The 19,558-nt window shown below is 43.8% G+C and overlaps 1 protein-coding gene across 1 annotated transcript in view; it reads right to left on the bottom strand.

The window, feature by feature from the left end:
- CCDC170 (coiled-coil domain containing 170) overlaps window positions 1-19,558 on the bottom strand; it is a 244,498-nt gene that overhangs the window by 162,991 nt on the left and 61,949 nt on the right. The window contains exons 4-5 of the mRNA XM_078646946.1: window positions 9,539-9,658; window positions 8,172-8,428 (exon numbers count right to left, since the gene is read on the bottom strand). Coding sequence (XP_078503072.1) covers window positions 8,172-8,428; window positions 9,539-9,658 — 377 coding nt within the window. The remainder of the gene's footprint in view (window positions 1-8,171; window positions 8,429-9,538; window positions 9,659-19,558) is intronic.

Below are 19,558 nucleotides of genomic sequence, written 5' to 3'. Positions count from 1 at the left end.
CTAATTTTCTGTTGTCAGGGGTCCTGTACTTATACCCCTAAAAGTCTTTGTTCTCTTTGTGCAAGTGGGCCCTGAGCCCGGTCTGAACCAGTTCTGGGTGTTGCTTGAGCACTTTGTTTGCCTGGCTTCTTCTTTCCTTTCAGAGTGAGGGGCAGGGTTGTCAGCCGCCCAGCAGGAGGTGGAGCCAGCATTGTGGAAGGCAGGCACAGCCCTATTCAGGCCCAGGTGCTAACTCCTCCTACCACTCAGGTTGCAAATGCAGTCATTCAGCCTAGGGCTGACTCAGCCAGCCTCCTGGGGAATCCCCAGCCCCTCTCACTCTCAAACCAGATAGTCAATACATAATCTATGGAGCAAGATAGCCTTACAATAGTGAAAAACGAAAATGGCTGCCATTCACTACCAGAGCATGTCACCTGCACCAGTACATGCTCTACCTTTCACATACACTGCACCCTGCCCAGGGGGGTACCTTGGGCCTTCCATAGGGGTGACTAATGTGCATGAAAAGGGAAGGGCTAGGCCTGGTCAGGGGGGACACTGACCAGGAGGACATGGCAGTTCACAGACTGCACACAGGCACTGCGGTGGCAGGCCTGAGACACCATTTTAGGGCTACTCATGTGGGTGGCACAATGAGTGATGCAGGCCCACTAGTAGCATTTTTCATCACCAGCCCTGGCACACCCAGTGCACTTTACTAGGGACTTCATGGTGATACAAATATGCCAATCATGTATATCCAATCATAATAACAATTTACACAGAGAGCATATGCACTTTAGCGCTGATCAGCAGTGGTAAAGTGCGCAGAGTCCTATTGCCAACAGCCACGGGTCAGGAAAATTAAGGGAGGAGGAAGCAAAAAGTTTGTCTATGACCCTGCAAGAAGGGCCAGTTCCAACAATCCAGAGGCCAGCATAGGTCCTGAAGAAAACTGTAGACCCAATCAGCTTATGAAAGAATTGCAGAAACATGTAGACCACATCAGATGGAAGAGTAGTAATAGCCCACATTCATCGTTGATACCATTTGGTGGATTTGTACTAGTTTTTAACCCAGTCAAGGAGACCAGAAATTATAACATTTGGATTCAATTAACGAAATCTATTTAATTTTTGCTCTCCCTGGCAATGGAAGAATACTTCTTCTGGGACATTGACACAAAAGTCTTTCTCCCACCATTTGGTGGTTGTACCCAACTTAACTCTTATGAGTCAAGGTATGTGAATGCCCAATGATGAAGCATGGCACAGTCTTGTGGGTGAGGGCCTTGCAATTCCCAGTGACATATCTGTTCCAGTTTGGTGATCTCAGGTATGACTAGCCCTATTCTTCAAGTACACCAAAACTCCAAGACAAGGCAGCAAGAAAGAACAGTGAATAATAAGAATAATAGGGAAAATGGCTCTGATGAATTATGGCATATCAACCTTGAGAATGGAAGGGAAGGAGAAAATAGCAGGATGATCAAGCCATGGAATACTGAGCCCTTAAGGAATGGTAGTTCTGAACAACCCTAGAACCCAGGAAAGGACAAGTGAGTAGGAAAAGGTGGAGCGGTGGCAAATTTGACACTCTGCTCCGCCATTTCCAAAATCCAGGGATGCATTGTATATACAACAATACAGTGCACTCCTTCGTTTTCCCTAGTGCTGGCGTCAAAAATAGCTGACTAGCACCAATGCAGGCCCCCTTGCATCATAGTGCAAGAGTGCCTTCATTGTAGGAAATTATTGTTTATGCGCCGGAAAGTGTCCCTTCCTGTACATAAAAAAATCAATAATGGCGAATTGTTACTTCTATGTGTGTTGCTGAATGCAGGACACATACAGGTAGCAAATCATCATTATTAAATGATTGTTTATGTGCAGGAAGGTGTTCCTTCCTGCGCCTAAACAATCATTAGTGGAGTTTGATTTTCTATGAGAAAAAGGTAAATCGAGGGGAAACAAAATTATTTCTCCTCTTTACATCATTCTTACGGCTGCTATTGTACAGTTTTTGGCGCTGCCTCAGATGTACACATCCTTGTAAATCTGGGGAAGCGTCAAAATGCAATGGGTGTTGCAGTGGAATGCCCACAGCAACTCCCATTGCAAGCCCCTTTCACACAAAGCAATATGTGTAAAGGAGCCATATATATAAGACAGCGTTAACCCACAACAAGTAAGTCCACTTTGTAAATATGGAGAAGGGTACAGTGCCACCAGAACTTCTGTAAAACTGGTGCTACGGTGGCACTATCAACTTGTAAATATACCCTATAGTTGGGCAAAGACCACAGGAAGCCATTTCGCCATTCCCAATAAACGAGCAGGCAAATAACAGTAAATAAATGCAAAAAAACTTACCCAACCTGTCAGTTTTAACCTCTGCTGACCTTGGAATTTTAAAATGCTCCTTCTGTTTCGGTCAACTGAGATGAAAAAAGTAACTGCTGAAACTTTCCCAAATGTCTTGACCCCCACCTCATATTTAAAAGGAAGTCCCTACTCTGCAAAAAGTAGAAAATATTCACCTACAATACCCTACAATACCTCTAGAAATGGGGCACAGACTTACCACTTTTGGTATTCACTAACCTTCCCAGAAGTATGCCTGGAAATCTGTGGCAGGCACAGATCTCCAAGCATACTTTTGAGAATTTCATGTGACTTTTTCTGAACACTCCTGCAGAGGAGAAACCCACCAAGGGGAATGGAGTCTAATATTTCACCTTTGGGAAAACCTTTCCTCCATCCCCAGCAAGTCTTTGGGTGATCTGTTCCCTTTCCGATCACGAAAGGGTGGTTACTTCAACCTATAGATGGAGTAAGATCATTAACCCTTTCTAGGGTGAAAAGGGCTCAGGTAGGCAAATGAGAATGCCAACATGAGTGATAATTACCATGCGAAATACTTTTGGTAGTAAAACTCAAGTTTACAATCAAATTGCCATTTGTGAATAGGACCCATTGTATTAGTACTAGTCAAAGTATTAAGCAAAACATGTGTCAATAGGAAATCGCAAGCTGAAGAACTGAGAATGGAAAGTATGTTTTACAATTAAAAATGTATCAAATGAAAAAGTCAATAATAACTCCTAAAGTGCTGAGGCTTTTTCACAGCATGTGACTTGTTTCATATTTAGGGTACTTTCCATAACTTTTCCCCACAAGAGATATCCAAGCCACATTTTCGTTCTGTTGCCCCATGTGTTAGGGAATTTAAAGGGCACATGCTTTCCTCCAGAAAAAGACTGATAAAGTAGACACAATATGACTCAATGTGTTTTTTATCCAAAAATGGGAAAAAGTGCAGTGCAAGAAAGTGTTATTTTCTAAAAAATGCCATTTACAAAAGGTTTGCTGTGCAATTAATGTCCTCTTCCTGGCTTTCAGAATCAGGGAAATCTAGTGAAAAAATAGTGTTTTTCAATACAGTTTTTAAAATTTTCAAAGTGTAAGTCAATATTTCTTACTTGTTCAGTTTCTACCAACTTTCAGTTTGTGAACAAACTGGTATAAGACCCATGGGTGAAACCAAAAAGCTATACTTTTCTGAAATGCAAAAAAATGCTGGACTCATCAAGGTGTGATTTCTACATTGGTCAGACTCTACCAGTCGCTGATTTACAAAAAACATGTGAATTCACGTTTTGTAAAGGCCCTTTAACTAAGCTGTAACTATAATGATTTATCACTGTTTTTCAATCAGGCATCATTTCATAATGTAAAATGTAATAAGCAAGTAAAAAATTATATTAAGGAAATCTACTTTTTTAATTTGCCCAAGCATACGAGATTAAGAATAGTTTTTATTTGTACCACGGTGAGTTTTGGTTACCTATAACATCTGGTGATTTTGTTTTGAGTCCATTTGACAAAATTTGTAATAATTACAGACTAGTTTTCAGCTGGAATCCACAAAAGTACATATATCCATGGGATTATACCAAATGCCCTACTATTTTGTATTCCCATGCTCTTCCCAATAACAATGGTGCCCCTTATATGTGATAGAGCCTATTGCACTGGGGACATTAAAAGCCCAAAACACACAATTACAAAATCAAGAGTTTTCCTTTGAATGAGACTGATTCTTTGGAATTGGATAGTTCTAGTATGAGTGGCTGGGGTCAGACCTCACTGAGGTGTGGCGCCGCGGCCAGGGCGACTGACGCTGGAATCTGGGGACCACGGTTCGATCCCCGGCTCCGGCGGCAGGTCAGCCCAGCACCATGTGACTCTGGGCAATAGCTCGCTTAATCTTCCCGACGGCCCCCCAGCGCCTAGAGACCCTTACGGGTGATTGTGCGCTTTACAAATGTGGACTTTTACCAAGCTAAGACATTTCTGAAAAATAGACACCCAGAGGAGTTGGAATGATGTGGCTTGTGTGCATTATATCACGGTTTTTTAACTTGAATGAACTGCAAACATCAATCTTTGGCTAAAAGCACAAAATGTTCTCACATTTCTGTGAGGGAAAGTTCCCGAGCTTGTGGGGATAGACAAAAGGCCTACCACCCAGTGTTTCCACACTTCTACTGATAACAAATGGTACCCCACTCAAGTGTGTGGGTCTATCACTTGTGACAGGAAAGCCCCAAAATACAAAAAGGAAACATTAAGATTTGTCTTTAAATGTCTATCATTCTAGAATGTGAGTAGCTGTGGTATTTGGGCTCAGGACCTGCCAGCAACCAGGGAAACCTTCTAAATTCAGACACTTTTTAAATCTAAGTGCCCAGGGGAATCCAGCATTGTGTGAGTTGCAAGGATCCCACTGTGCTTTCCTACCCAGAATACCCTGCAAAGTCATAAATATATAGGGGTGGGAGTAACTCTTGTAATATTCTGTAGTGTATTCAGGGGAAATAACAGCATATTACGTAAGATTACATGGAGTTACACAAGGAGCACAACCCAGCATTTAGCTCTATTATCTTAGCATAAAATGCACCCTTGCATCTAAAATAAGCTGATGGTGCATTTTACAGTAAGAAGATAGCACTAAATATAACAGAAGATGAACAGGAGGAGCCAGCAACTACTTTTGCTGTTAAGTATTTTTTCTATAAATAACTCTAAATTGCGCTATTGGGCATTATCGCATAATTTTCAGTAATATTGTGTCACAAGAATAATGTGAAATTACTCCAATTATCCCAGCATAATATAAAAATAATCCCAGGCCTATAAATCTGCATAAAATACCCAAATTCCTCTTACTACCCATGGTGGAAGGCTTCAGTATTCGGGCCAGGAGCAGCTGACAACTAAGACACTCCACCTACCCTGGCTGCTTCTGAAAACTAAACACCCAGTGGAATCCAAGGTGCTGTGGATAATAGAGATCCCAATATGTGTACTTACTCAGAATGCCCTACAAATGTCTAAACTATGCCTAAAATAATTTAGTTTCCTCACAGCTTCCATGGGTGAGGGCCTGCAAAATTGGACCTGGTTTGAACCACAACCCGGAAATCCTATCAACCCCATAATTTCCGGAAAAACTGACAACCAGGGGAGCCAAAAATTGTCTTAGCTAGTGGGCATTCCTCTTCTTTTTTGTAGCCGGAATGTCTGATAAATGTTGCCATTTTGGTAAAAACAAAATGTTCTCATAATTATGTAAAAAAAGTTTCAGAACTTGCAGCCAAACTACAATTCCTACTTTCCTGCATTTCCAAACTTCTACTGATTAAAATAGTAATCTGAATTTGTGGGTGGGCCTATCGTCCTAGACTACAGCCGATTAAAAACTTTTAACGTGTGAAGTCAATATCACAGATGTTAGGCCCGCCCACACATGTTGGGTACTGTTTTTATGTGGAGACATGTGTGAATGCATGCAGGATATTGAGACTTTTGCCATTGGTTGAAAGTGTTTGAGATTTCAGGCATATAAAAATGGAGAACATTTTACTGACATTTATGATATTTGCTGGCCATTCTGGGTAATAAAACGTACTGAGATACACACAAGCCCCACCGCAGTGGTTTCGTATGGGTCTGCAGTTTTCAGAAATGTCCAGGGTTGGTAATATTCCCTGGCATTGGTCAAACCAGAGTTCAAAATCTGAAACCATGGCCCTTTGCAACTGAAAGGACATTAGAAATTCTTTGGGCACAGCACTGAGGTATGGCCTGCTGAGAGGGGATACAATCACATCCTGTCTCCTTGGTGGCAGAAATACTTTCTGAGCCTCTTTTTCCCTAGTGGTATGGCGGGCTTCCTGTCCCCGTTGTGAAGGGTAGATTGGTGGTTAATGCACCAATTGGCCAATGAGGTGCCCAGAAAGTCTAGGAACCAGGTAGTTGGAGGCTGTCTCATGCCGGGAGTACAAGCCAACTCACCACCCAATACATTGATTTTTTTCCCAGGTGGTCTAGGGGGATTACTGCCTCAAAGAGTATCAGACTGGGACGTTACCCCTTACTTGTCCACCCTGGGGAGACGAAAGTCCACCAGATGACTTGGCGTGAAAGTTAGAAACAAAATGGCATGCTCCATTGTCATCCTGGCACTGGGATGCATAACACATACCTGGGGACGAATAAATCTTTCTGACCACTCAGCCCACTTTAGGAAGACTGAAAGACCGTTTTGAGCCTAGAGATGGAGAGCCACCCTGCTCCATACTTATTTTTCCCAACAACTTTTCCCTGATGTCTGGAGGGCATTTAACCTCCTGGCGATGGTAGACTGGGGGAGACCATCCCCTAGTGACTCCCCCCAGGTGGGCTGAAATACTGTCTTGGTCCACAGGGGTAGTGGAGCAGGCCAATGCCAGGACAGGATGGACACCCTACGAGTTCCTTTTTTTCAAATGTTTTCCATCTCTGGTATATAGAGGGCTTAAGGGGCAGAAAGACTGCTTGTGGATCAGTGGTTTGGGTGGTCCAGTGCTAGGATGGGCTTGCCCCCACCAAGTTCAGTTAAAAAAAAGGCTGATTTCTAGTAGGCTTTCTTCCCCATTGACGAAAGATTGGGGTGAACCCCCCATTCTACCATAGCTGGGGGAGAAATTCTGGTATTCTGTAGAGGATCTTGGTTGGAGGGTGAAATTGGCCATGCACGGGGGAACACTAACTCCTTTTACAGAAATCGATGGTTTCTAGTGGGTGGAATTTTGCTTGAGCTCCCCCCCCCCCTGTGATGGTCCTCCAGTAAGGAATCCACTATAGGAGGACCAATCGAAAAAGGGAAAGCATACAGATGAAGCATTATAATTCAGTATCAGCACCTCTTCAGCACTAATATGTCACATTTTCAGTTGCCTAACTTGTCCATGTACACGTCCATATTCCTATCCTTACTTTTTGTAAATTATGGTTAATACCTGTATTAGTCCATTAGGGAAAAGAAAGCATAGACAACAACAGAATGCTCTGATCTGATAAATGAAACCTCGGGACAAGGGACTGTATATGGCATTCATGAATAGACCTGGCAGTCTAAGCTGCACACTGAAATTTGCATCAAATGGCGGTAACACGTTTATTGTATAATCTAAACGTATTCTTAGTGTATACTGTGTGGTAATTTCATTTCATTTGACTTGTTCCTATTGCAGAACAGTCTATCTGTGTGTGTAGTAATTGCTCAGTAGGAATGGTACCACTGTTTCAGTCCAGACAGGGACGCATGCAACAATCTTCACGAGCAGTAAAGGCATCACCAATCAATGAACCCAGGCAGCTGCATACATAGCAACATGAAGCACTTTAATGAAGTTATGGGCCTAGTGCCTAATTTGTGCAAGTGGCTGCAGGCGGTGGACACTGGCACTTTTTCGGGGGACCAATTGTAATGTTTCATGAACAGACCTTGACCTCGAGCAATAGAGAGAAAGGCAGAAAATAAGAAAGAAGGGGGATGAAATAGATAGTGTAACAAAGGGACAAAGTAGGGATGAAAATGAACATGCAAGAATAAGATAGGAAAGCGTAAGGGTGGGATGGTGGATAAAAGATGCATGGGATGAAATCAAGCCTAGACAGCCTTGGTAGTTGGCAACCTCAGCAGCCAGAAGCATTGCAGAAGGCTCCTGAGGAAAATATTGTCGCCCTTCACGTTTTTTGTCTTTTAACAAAGCGCTTGCGAATCTCTAAAAACACATTACTGTTCTGAGGACATTTGGGCTAAATAAATTAAAAAAATCAGCAATTCAACTAATTTACTTTAATCTCTCGTCTAGCTCCTGGATCTTCTCCTTTAGTTCCTGGTTCTCCTGGAGTACAGCATGGACTGTTAGTTCTGCTCGGCTCTTGGACGTTGCAAGTATGCCCGATTCCTCTTCTGTCTCCTGGACCCTGCCTCTGAGGGAGCTGATGAGAGAGGCCTGCCTGGCATTGTTTTCTTTATAGCTCTCCACTTCACTTTTTAATTCTTGAATCGAGACGTCGCGAGACGACAGCCTTGATCTGAGATCAAGCAGCTGTAAATAAAGGTAAAACAGCAATTTACATGATGTTTAACCAGATGGAGAGCCCATTCATTTACAGGTGGAAGAGATGGCAACTTTAGAGTGACTGCATATCATTAGCTGTGACCAAATGTTCCGGATATACCTTCATCTAAATGTATAGTTAAAGAATGGATCTAGAACCCAAGTCAACGTTACATATTGCTTTCTTAAGGTGTAGGAATGATGTCAAATTCATCTTTGTAACCAGGTTAAAATTCTAAGATCTCTTTATTTTAATCCTTTACCATTAGAAATATACCTGGCCTACCCCATGTTTACAAGGAACTGTGTTCAGAATGATGTTTACTGTTAAGTCTAAGCTTCATGTATTTTTATAGAAAATGTAACGCCATAAAAAAATACCCAAAAACCTTAAGGGGAAGATTTACAAGAAATTAAGGCTGCGCGGTGCCGCATGTCATTTTGCTGCGCAGCACTGCGTTAGTTTTGAAGCACAGGGATGGCACATATTCACAACAATATGTAGCATCTCTGTGCTACCCCTGCGCTGGTGCACAAACTGCTGCCATGCGCCGTACGAACACCATTGCACCATGGTGCAGGGATGCCTGCATCGTGGGGAGATTGTTTTTGAGCAGGAAGGGGCACCTTCCTGCACAAAAACAATAATTTGTCGTGATTTCCTCTTCCAATGTATACTATAGAATGCTGCACGCATTGAAAGAGGAAAAAAACGAGGAGAAATGAAGACATTTTTCCTCGTTCCATATTGCTACACCATCCCTAGGGCGGCGTAGCATTCTCATACATTTCCAGATTTCTGATTCTTCATAAATCTAGAAATGCATCTGTGGACATGGGTATTGTGTGGGAACACCCACAGCAACAAACATGTCATGCCCCTAACACGCAAAGTGTTGCACAGGTAAAGTTACGTGTGCTTGTAAATATCACTCAGCAGGTTACATCGCTGGTGCATCATGCAACATGACACACCGGAGGTGCAAGGGGCTTGTTAATCTGCCCCAAAATTACTTTTTGCAACTGTTGCGGTCATAAGGCTGAAAGGATTATTCAATACAACAATACAACTGCTGGCTTATTTTAATCAATTCTTACCTCAGATTGTGAAGACTCATACTTCACATGCAGTGCAGCAAGCTCGCTGCGAGCACTTTCTGCTAAATGTCGATAGTGATTCATCTGTTCTCGTGTGATGGGTACTTCTGAAAGGTAATCCTAGGAAAGAAAAACGTTCAAGTGACTCTTTAAACATGTATGCCAAGCTTTATTCAGCTTCACGTTCCCGAAATGCCACTCTCCAATATATCATGTAGCACAGATATCTCACACTACGTTTAGTTTCATGACTAAAGCCACTTCCTATTTACCCATGTATTTGCATCACGCATGTTTTTGAATACAAATTATGTATGTGAACCATCTTCCAAAATTCTCTGTGGCGTTCCAGGAATAGGCAAATCTGTGGATTGTGTGTGTCGCACATTTTTTCATCATCTCTGCTCACCTTCTTTTGGCATATATGTGTCTTTTTTTTAAGTTTTCATAGTAGGATTGAGAACATTAGACATTGTCTGCATTGTGTGCCCTAATTAGGCTGAGAATCGCAGTGATACCCAAACCTGTGAAAGACTCTATACTATGTGTATCATACCTTCCACTATCATTTTGCAACGTTGATGCCGAACTGATTCCAGGAATTTTAGCTGACCACCTAAACCAATAAATGCAGGGCCTGTAGACACCGACCATGTGGGGATCATCCGGGGTGGAGCAGGGCTGCAGCTATATCACTAAGCTCCTCCTCCACCTCATAAACAAAACTGTTCGCACACACATCCAGGCCTTACTCATGTCTAGTGATGCAGAGAAGGCCTTCAACAGAGTACACTGGCCATTTCTCCAACATGTTTTGTATAGTGTAGGTCTGGGGAAGGGCATCCTGAAATGGTCTGGAGCAGCTATGCTGACCCAACGGCCCAAGTGCGGGTTACTGGCTTAACCTCTTGACCCTTCGCGATAACCAGAGGCCCTGGCCAAGGATGCCCCCTGTCCCTTCTCCTTTTTGCGCTACACATGGAACCACTGGCAGAGAGGATGCAGGCAAACACACTGAGTAAAGGCATCACCTTTGGTAAGGAAGAACACAAACTAGCACTTTACGCTGATGATGGCATAGTATCCCTGATCTAGCCGCACAACTCAATCACAGCCCTCCTGAGTGAGCTGGACACATTCAGAGAGATCTCAGGCTTCAAAACACCCTTACAAAAACAAGCCCTTCACTTAACCATACCACAGAACAAGTGTCAACTAGCATGCCTCTTTCACTCACCATGGGAGAGTGCACGGGTCAAGTACCCAGGATTTTCATTACTCCCCTGCCGTCGCAAGAAGGTAGAATGTAATTACGCTGACTTCATCATCACTGCAGAAAGGGATATGCAATGCCGGAAAGATGGAAGCCTCTCCTGGGTAGGAAAGATCACAGCGAACTATAGCAAATTATAGAAACATCCATCTGGGATGGCAAGAAATCCCTCATGGCCAGAAAGTGGGCCTAGCTGTCCATTTAAAAAAGAGGCCTAGGAATTCCCCAACTTAATTACTACTACCTAGCTGCCCAATTCAGGTACATGGTGGAATGGAACAGGCCACTCTCGAAAAAGCATTAATATTTAATTGACAAGCAGGGCTGCATGCCTGAAAAATCCCCAGGCCCCCTAAAAACATCACCTCTCGGGGGTATACTGCCCCCGGCCATACAGGCAAGGATGGAAGTTTGAGATAGAACCATGATTGCACATGGCCTAACTACACTTATCTCCCTTTTCACTCCTATTATAGGCAACACCGCATTTCCACCTGCTCCCTTGGGCTCAGAGGTTCATGCTTGGCAAACATCTAACTGCAAATGAATTGATGACCCTTTTGATCAAACAGGTACTCAAGACTTCCCGCAAATCCAAATTCATTGCAGCATTTCCACCAGTGAACACTGGCGGTACACAGCCATCAAACATTGGGCCACTCAGCCAGCGATTCACCCACAAGCTTGTAGACAACTCACAAAATTTGAAAAAATGGCTGCTCACCAAGAAAGACGATAGACGCATACTTTCTGACATATAAAACTTCTTCAACAAACCCAAGAACTCTAACAAATATCAAGCCCAGAGACAATGGGAATCTGAAATGTACCGTAACTTCATGCCCAAAGAAGGGTCTTATACCTCTGCCGCAGAGTAAAGCTTAACGCACACTGTTTCATGACACATAGTAGTGCTGAGACTCTAAGGCCAGCCAGTAACTCCCACCCTAAAAACTGCCAACAGTGTCCATCGAGGCTCACCATATCCCTTGGAGTCAGTAAAGATCACACCGGGTGTCAACGAGTGAACACACCAGGGCGAGAAGATATGATTTCATTAAAGGAAACAAATTACTGTTGGCTTTATGGATATGGGAAGCATGGCGGAAATAAGTAGCCTTGGCATAACCATTGCTGGGCGGAAGGGGCAGGTGTCTTTTGGGCCTTTGCGAAACAGAATTATTCGCAGAGACCTGCAGTTTCAATGAGAACATCTCCTCCTGGGAACGAGGGGAGGAGCCAAGAGGAAGTGAGGAGGTGTCGGTACTCATGGCTTCCAGTGGCTGCAGGAGCTTGTCGGGCCTGCAGCAGGAAATAGTAGCTGGTGGCGGTCACCTGGGATGAGCAGCCATGGCATCAGTGAAGGTGGCAGTGCAGGTCCGACCCACGAACCACAGAACAGTGAACGCCTACCATATGTGCCTGTTCACATACCGCACCTGCTCACATACCCCATCTGGTGTGCATGATCAATAGCAATGTGACGTGCCTGTTCATGTGCCCCTGCATGTTGTTCTTGCGTGTCCCTGTGGTGTGCCTATTGCCTGGCTGTGCAGTGTGCACTGCACTGCAACCACATAGATTGGAGCCCAGCCTGTGCCGGGCTGCCTTTCCTTTAAGAGGCTGTCTGCTGTCAGCACGTGTGCCTTGCAGACTGGCAGGAAGAAAGAGGAAGGGAGCCATTCAGCCCGATGGTTTTAGCTTCCAGGAAGGAAGTCATAGAAGGCTCCCACTGGCATCTGCCTTGCCCTCTAGAGGCTTGGGTCTCAAAGGAGGCAAATACTGCGATGTGTGTGCCGCTCATACTCTGACTGCATGCCTTGGCATGGGATGTCCTTTGCATGGCTCGGAAATCGACTAGTGTATCTTACCTAACACATGCAAAAAGTGAGTTGTAATTAAAGCAGAGTACTCTGACTGTACGCAGAAGACCGCGGAGTCGCGCAGAGATTTTCAGTAACTGTGTGGAATTCCACGGAGTGAAATTCCACGAACTCCGCCCACCCCTAATTACTGGTACTACACTCCAGCTAAACTAGTAAAATGGAAATCCAGCAGCGCGAACACTTGCTGGTGGAACTCTGGCCAAGCAGGCACACTCACACACACCTACTTTAGGGATACCTTAAACCAGTTGATGCCGACATGGCTTGAGGGTGGGTGGGCGGGGTTGCGTGGGATGGGAGAAGGGCAAGTGGTCGCGAGGGTAGGGGGCTGTGCAGGGAGGAGGGTTTAAATAATAATTTAAAATTAATAAAACATACCATTCCCGGGTCCCGTGTCTTCACTGCTCGGTCTGCTCCTGCTTTCCTGCCTCTGCAGGAACAGGAAGCAGGCAGCGTCCCTCTCCTCCCCTAAGCCAGTCACAATGCAGCAATGGCTGCGTTGTGATTTGTTGGGACGCCAACCACATGAAAGTCAATGGGGAGGCCATGTTCTCCATGTAGGCTGCATGCAGCCTACATGGAGAAAAGGGAGAGTGCGCATGACTGGTTTGGTCAGCCCAAGAGGGAAGACCAAGCAGTCAGGGCTTGCAGCATTGGGTAAGCCACTCCTCCTCTGCCCTCAAGCACACCGGCCCACCCGCCCCCCCCCCCCCACCAAACCCTTCTACTTTCTCGCTGTGCAAGAAGCAGAAACATAAAATGATATTTATTATACCATTTTATGTTTCTGCTTCTTGCACTCCAAGAAAGTAGTGTGGCGACGCTCCTCCACCAACATGGAAGAGCCACTACTGCCTTAAACAAAAAGACATTGAAAGGAGGTGTTGAAAGACATTAATTTCACTTTCTCTACAGATATACCCCGTTTCCCTAGCTATGTGCAATGGGGCTCCTGTACCCACTGACCTACCCACTCAACTCAGACAGAGGAAAGGCAGGGACAATCACTCTCCGAGCAGCCAACCAAATCATCACATCCAGGTGGGGCACAGACGTCACTATTGTCCATTAAGAATGGCTACACAAACTGTGGAATATTGTTTCAATGGAGAAACTCATGGCCTTCATAGACCACCCACTTCCCCGTTTTGATAACATTTGTGTACTCGGAAAGGGAGAAGGTGAGGATTCAAGAACATCACTATACAGATCCTGACTGTGAGTGGGTAGATCAATCCCATTGATCCAATACCGAGACTTTGAACACTTAATGAAAGACCAAGGGCTAGATGTAGGTAATTTCAAAATACCGATTCTAAAATACCGAATTTTACAGATTCTGTATTTTAGAATCGGTATTTGTGATGTAGGTAAAAAATCTGTAATTTTTACCGAGTCGGTAAAATTCGGTATCTGCCATTCGGAATTTACCGAATCGGTATTTACCGATTCGATATTTACCGAATCGGTATTTACCGATTCGGAATATTCCGATTCGGTAAATTCCGATTCGGTAATTTCCGATTCGGTAAATTACCGACTCGTATTTACCGAATCGGTCTTTTTTGGGCCCCTACATCTCAATATCCAAATACCGGTCGATAACGGCCGAAATTCGGTATTTTCGGCCGTTACCGACCGGTATTTGGCTACCTGCATCTGGCCCCAAGTTTTAACAGATGGACCAATTCCCACCTCCCCTTCATCCAAATTCACAGAACCTGTCCCCCCCAACCTCCTCCCTCATCCCCCCGGCCTTTCCCTTACTCTTCACTATGCACCTCGCCAGTCATTGGATGTAGATGACAGCATATGTGACTCAAAATTATATTTAAAAAGATTTGAACCATAATTGGGCTGGGGGAAATTTAAATGACACTGGCAAAACTCACAGAACTTTGAGTTACATTTGTTAAGCTGCATTCCCAAAAATACACTATTATGCCATGCATGTAGGAAGCTGGCTCTGTATATGCTACACCAAAATGAGGCTTAGTTGAACAAATCTGGTGGCAAAAGGAGTCCTTCTCCAAATGGGATATTGAGCTAAAAAAGGCTAAGCACCCTTACTATCCAAGCCCGCTGCAACAACACAATCAGACAGAGGGCATCTTAAAATGCGCTAAAGGCCCGGGTGATACCAGAACAACAAATGGCAATGACCAAACAGTAAGGAAAAATACCATTATACAGCTTGATATACTTCTACTACAAGAAACATGGCAGATGAATAATGCATCAATAGTAGGCTACAAAGAATATCTTTAACTAGCCAAGAGAGATACAAAGTATGGAAGGGCAAAAGGCGGCCTCTTGATTTTTATCTCGACAGGCATTTTACACAAAGTCTCTGCCATAGATCTCGACTCCTCTTGGATGCAATGCATCAAACTTGACACTTCGCCCTCCCAGCCAGCTAATCTTAAACATTTACATCCACCCCGCTGTAAAGCATAAGGGGCCAAGAATTGAGCTACTGACTGCCGCACTAGAAACATTAAAACGTATGCACCCACAAACAAACATAATATTTTCCGGGACTTCAATATGAACCTACTAAAAGGTAGGGAAAAAAAACACACCAGGCAAGACAATGCAACACAGGCAGAAGCGACACACAGGGCAAGAGATGCACGGCTTGTCTCGATGATCTTTCGCTGTGTACGCTTAATGGACAAGGGCAGTCGGATAGCCCCACAGCATTCACCAAAGTGACAAACAAAACAGGTACAATCATTGATTACACTCTGACGGTTCCAGACCTCCCTCTTATCCCAGATTTCCAAATAAAGGAAAGAGCGGGAAGTGACCACCATCCCTAAACTTTTACACTGACCACAACACCAATAAGGTCTGTACCAGCCAAGGCCATGTCATTATCAACCCAGTCTTATGATTTGATACGCCTTATCTTGAATAAGAACAACATAGACAATATTATGGGGATATGCCTTACATTATTGGCATTACCAAAAGCAGACCCTCTGCGCATAAAGGCCTGGGAGTCGTTCATCAATGACCTAAAAAAAAAAGTTCCAAACAGGGTAATGGTCATAAAGCCCTTAGACCAGCTGGGGCAGCATGGTACACAAACGATCTAAGGACAAAAAAAAAAAACAACTGAATAAACATTTAAGATTACTGCGAACCTGGAGCCCAGAATTTTCACAGCAGACCCTTATGTTAATAACAAAAATAAAAAAAAGACCTTAAAAAAGATATCAAGGTGGCCAAGACAGCGTATACTTCTCCACGCCAGTAAGCAAAGAGAGTCCAAACTTTTTGGGGAAAACATCAACCTCTTAATTAAATGGCAAAAACCAACACTACAACTCAGATATAATGGAGGACACATGGACAGCCCACATCGAAGCTCCATATAATGCGATCTCACTCAAAGGCGATTCAAACACCTTTAAATCTTCAAAACTGACGGGGATGGACGCCAGGGTGACAACATCTCATATTGTCCAAAAACCAACTGCTATAGATAAAATACACATCAAAATGGTACACAACAAATTAAAAATCCACCCTACTACAGGAATAATCAAAAAGAGGATAATCCCCGTCCAGAAGCGTCGGAGACAACTAGGTTACAACCATAGGAGTTCTTCCCGCAGATTACACAAGAGCAGGCAGTGAAGACCATAAAAAACTTTAAAACAGACAAAGCAACAGGGCCAAATGGTCTGCCATAGACATTATTCAGACAAGATCCATCCTTTTGGTCCGGCGATCTCACCTCTCTGTTCACATACATCCTATAGTCCAGCACGATCCTAGACTCCTGGCGAGGAAGCATTCTACAACCAATATACAAATCAGGTACAGGCTCCAATCCGTCCAATTATAGACTGATAGCATGTATTGATGTAGAGGCAAAAATATATGCATCAAACTTGCTGGCACACCTGGAGGATTGGGTCAGCCATATAAACCTCATTCCAAATACAAAAACAAGATTTCGGGCAGGGATGGGCACCCTAACAAATATATCTGCAGTCATCCTTTTAGCCAAGCAAGCCTGCGCAAAATCAAACACTCTGTAAGCATGCTTCGTAGACCTTAAAGCAGCATTTGTCAAAGTCCCGAGAACCAAGCTATGGGCAAAAATGAAAAAATGGGGAGCCCCAACCAAACCTCTAGAGGCAAATAACAACTTTTATTCACACACATGAGTTTAAATAAAGAAAGGAGACGGGCGAAGTCTAACAAACAAAATTCCAACTAGCAATGGACTAAAACAGTGGTGAGTGATGGCCCCCTGTTTATTTAACATCTACACAGCCAACTTAGAGAAACATCTTCGCTCATCACAAGGCGATCCCCCAAAAGTGGGGAACACATCAATAGTAGGTCTCCAATATGCGGACGACATGGTCCTCCTATCTCAAACACCCATAGGCCTGCAGCCGTTGATCTTTCATCTAGGAACATACACCACCTCTGCTGAACTTTTAATTAACCATCAAAAATCAAAGGTCATGTGCTTTTCCAACAGTCATAAATTCGACCCAAATTCATCTGGACATTAAAGGATAAACCTTTGTCCCAGGTGGATATGTATAAATATCTGGGGTTCCAATTAGACCACCACTCAAGTTTAAGCAACACCTGGACCAAGGATTAACAAAAGCCAAACAATTGCTATTCGCATTCAAAACCATACAGAAAAAACTCAACAGCTGTTTAACAAGCCACCTGCTGAAGGCCATTGCGGCATACTTTTTGCACTCCATATCTTATGGATCAGAAATACTAAATGCAAAGGGCCTTATTTATGAAGGTCTTGCGCCGCCGGTGTGTCACTTTTAAAATGGGAAAAAGTGACGCACCGGCGGCGCAAGGCCTTCATAAATAAGGCCCAAAGGACTTAACAGTTTTAAACACAGCTCAATCCAGTTTCTTCAAGAAATTGTTCCTAATTCCACGTCACATCTCACAAGCACAGATAAGACTAGAATATGGTATAAAAAATCAGACACCTGCAAGACAAGGAGCCTTGGGCAAATAATATTGGAGGATGAAGGCAGCAGAAGACAACATCTTAGCCCATTACTGTTGGCAGAAGATCGAAAAACAATCTAGGCTATGTAAATCCATTATTCTAGTCACTTTCTGCCCTACAGTTAGACGTGGCTTGGCTCACAATAGGAACTTAATCTGGGTTAAAAAACAAAGCGAACAAAGCAATCGTGCGAACCTCACTGTTATTGGATAAAGCAGCCTTGGCCCACAAACCCCATGCATGGGCCGTGATGCAATCCTACAAAACGTACAAACCTCAACCGTATTTGTAAGAACATTTTTCACATCATAAAAAGTGAAACCTGACACTACTAAGGCTGGGTTCATTACCCTCAAAAGATCTCACTCCAAAATGGAAACGGACGTGGGCGACAAAGTAATGCCACCTCTGCGGACAAGGCGATGAGTCTCTGTTACATCTTCTATGTATCTGTCCTTCGCTACTAGACACTCGGAAAACCCTCCTTCGGGAAACGCTGAGGAGAGAAAAAATAAGGACTTGTAGAGCAGCTGGCAAAAAATGCCTCAGAGGCTCGTCAGTTCAACTGTCCTGCAAACTAATAAAACTTTGGAACATAGTGGCAAAAGAACTAGACAAAAAAGAGAACTGAACTGAATTTGTTAAAATAGAATTGCTTTGCTCACTTATTTCTTAACCTTGTTGCTCATATTCTTTTAGCATGTGTAGATTGTCATATCCTGAAGAATCAAGCAAGTTAGTTCTAATCTATTTATTCAGAAGTTTGCTCTAGTTTAGAGATATGAATCTTGACGTCATTTTTTAAACGATTAATTGATTTGATGCCTTATGTATTTTGGTGGCTTGTTCTACCCTTTCACACATATGAATTCAGATGTGTTTACATTGTTAGTTTTTTTTTCTTCTACTTCCAATCCCTTTTTATTTGATTAATTGCTTTGACGTCTTATGTATACTGGTGACTCGCTCCACCCTTTTATGGTTTTAAAGAAATCAAATAAAAGTATTTTCACACATACACCAAACTGAAGTTGTTAGGCCTGTCAGCCCTAGGGGGGTCTTCCACTACATTTTTTGCCTTCTTTGCCTCCCACTGGACCAAACATTTTTGTTGGCCTTAGGACTCTGGGCCCCTTACGACTGCTAAACAGTGCCGAGGTGCAGGTGCTCTCCCTTAAAAGCATGGTGACACTAGTGTATCAGTCATAGGCCCTGCTATTACAGTGAGGACTACCCTTAATTTGCATGCTGGTAGTCTGCACGGTCTGGGACTCTTTGCAACTATAGCCTCTCGTCCCTATTGACACAGGTAGGAAAGGGAACACCCCAGAGCCTTCTGGATTTTACCAGAGACTTCCAACCCCCTAGATTCTTCCAGAAATTGACGCCCCTTCCGGTCACCTGACATCAGGGTATAATATGGAGGGTTCTGACCACACATCTCTGTTACACTACTGGACTGGGAAGAATCTCTGCTGGAGTGAGGACTGCTGTGCCAGGAGGATTGCCACTTGTGAGGAGGCTGACTGCTCCCAGGAACTGCTGCCCCAACTTGCTGAGCTGCCCTACTGCCTGCTGATCTTGCCCTGCTGGGGAGAACTGGAAATAACACCCCCAGAGTGTCTCCACAATATTCATAAGAACTGCCTTTGGGACAACAAAGTTTTCAAGGACTTGCCCCTGCAACGTTGTCCCTGCGTGCAGCCTCGCTGGCCCTGTGACTTCTCAAGAAACTACCTCCGCAACACTGGGTGTGGAAAACCATCTATTTAATGTCCCCAAAGTCACCTCTGCAAGCGCGGGCTGAGCACAATATCTGAATCACTCCCGTGGTGTTGAGCGAGGTGTCT

This window comes from Lissotriton helveticus, chromosome 6, assembly GCF_964261635.1.
Source record: "Lissotriton helveticus chromosome 6, aLisHel1.1, whole genome shotgun sequence".
Classification (NCBI taxonomy): Eukaryota; Metazoa; Chordata; class Amphibia; order Caudata; family Salamandridae; genus Lissotriton; species Lissotriton helveticus.
Note: the sequence above shows the minus strand (reverse complement) of the source record. Positions and strands in the feature narration are given on the sequence as shown.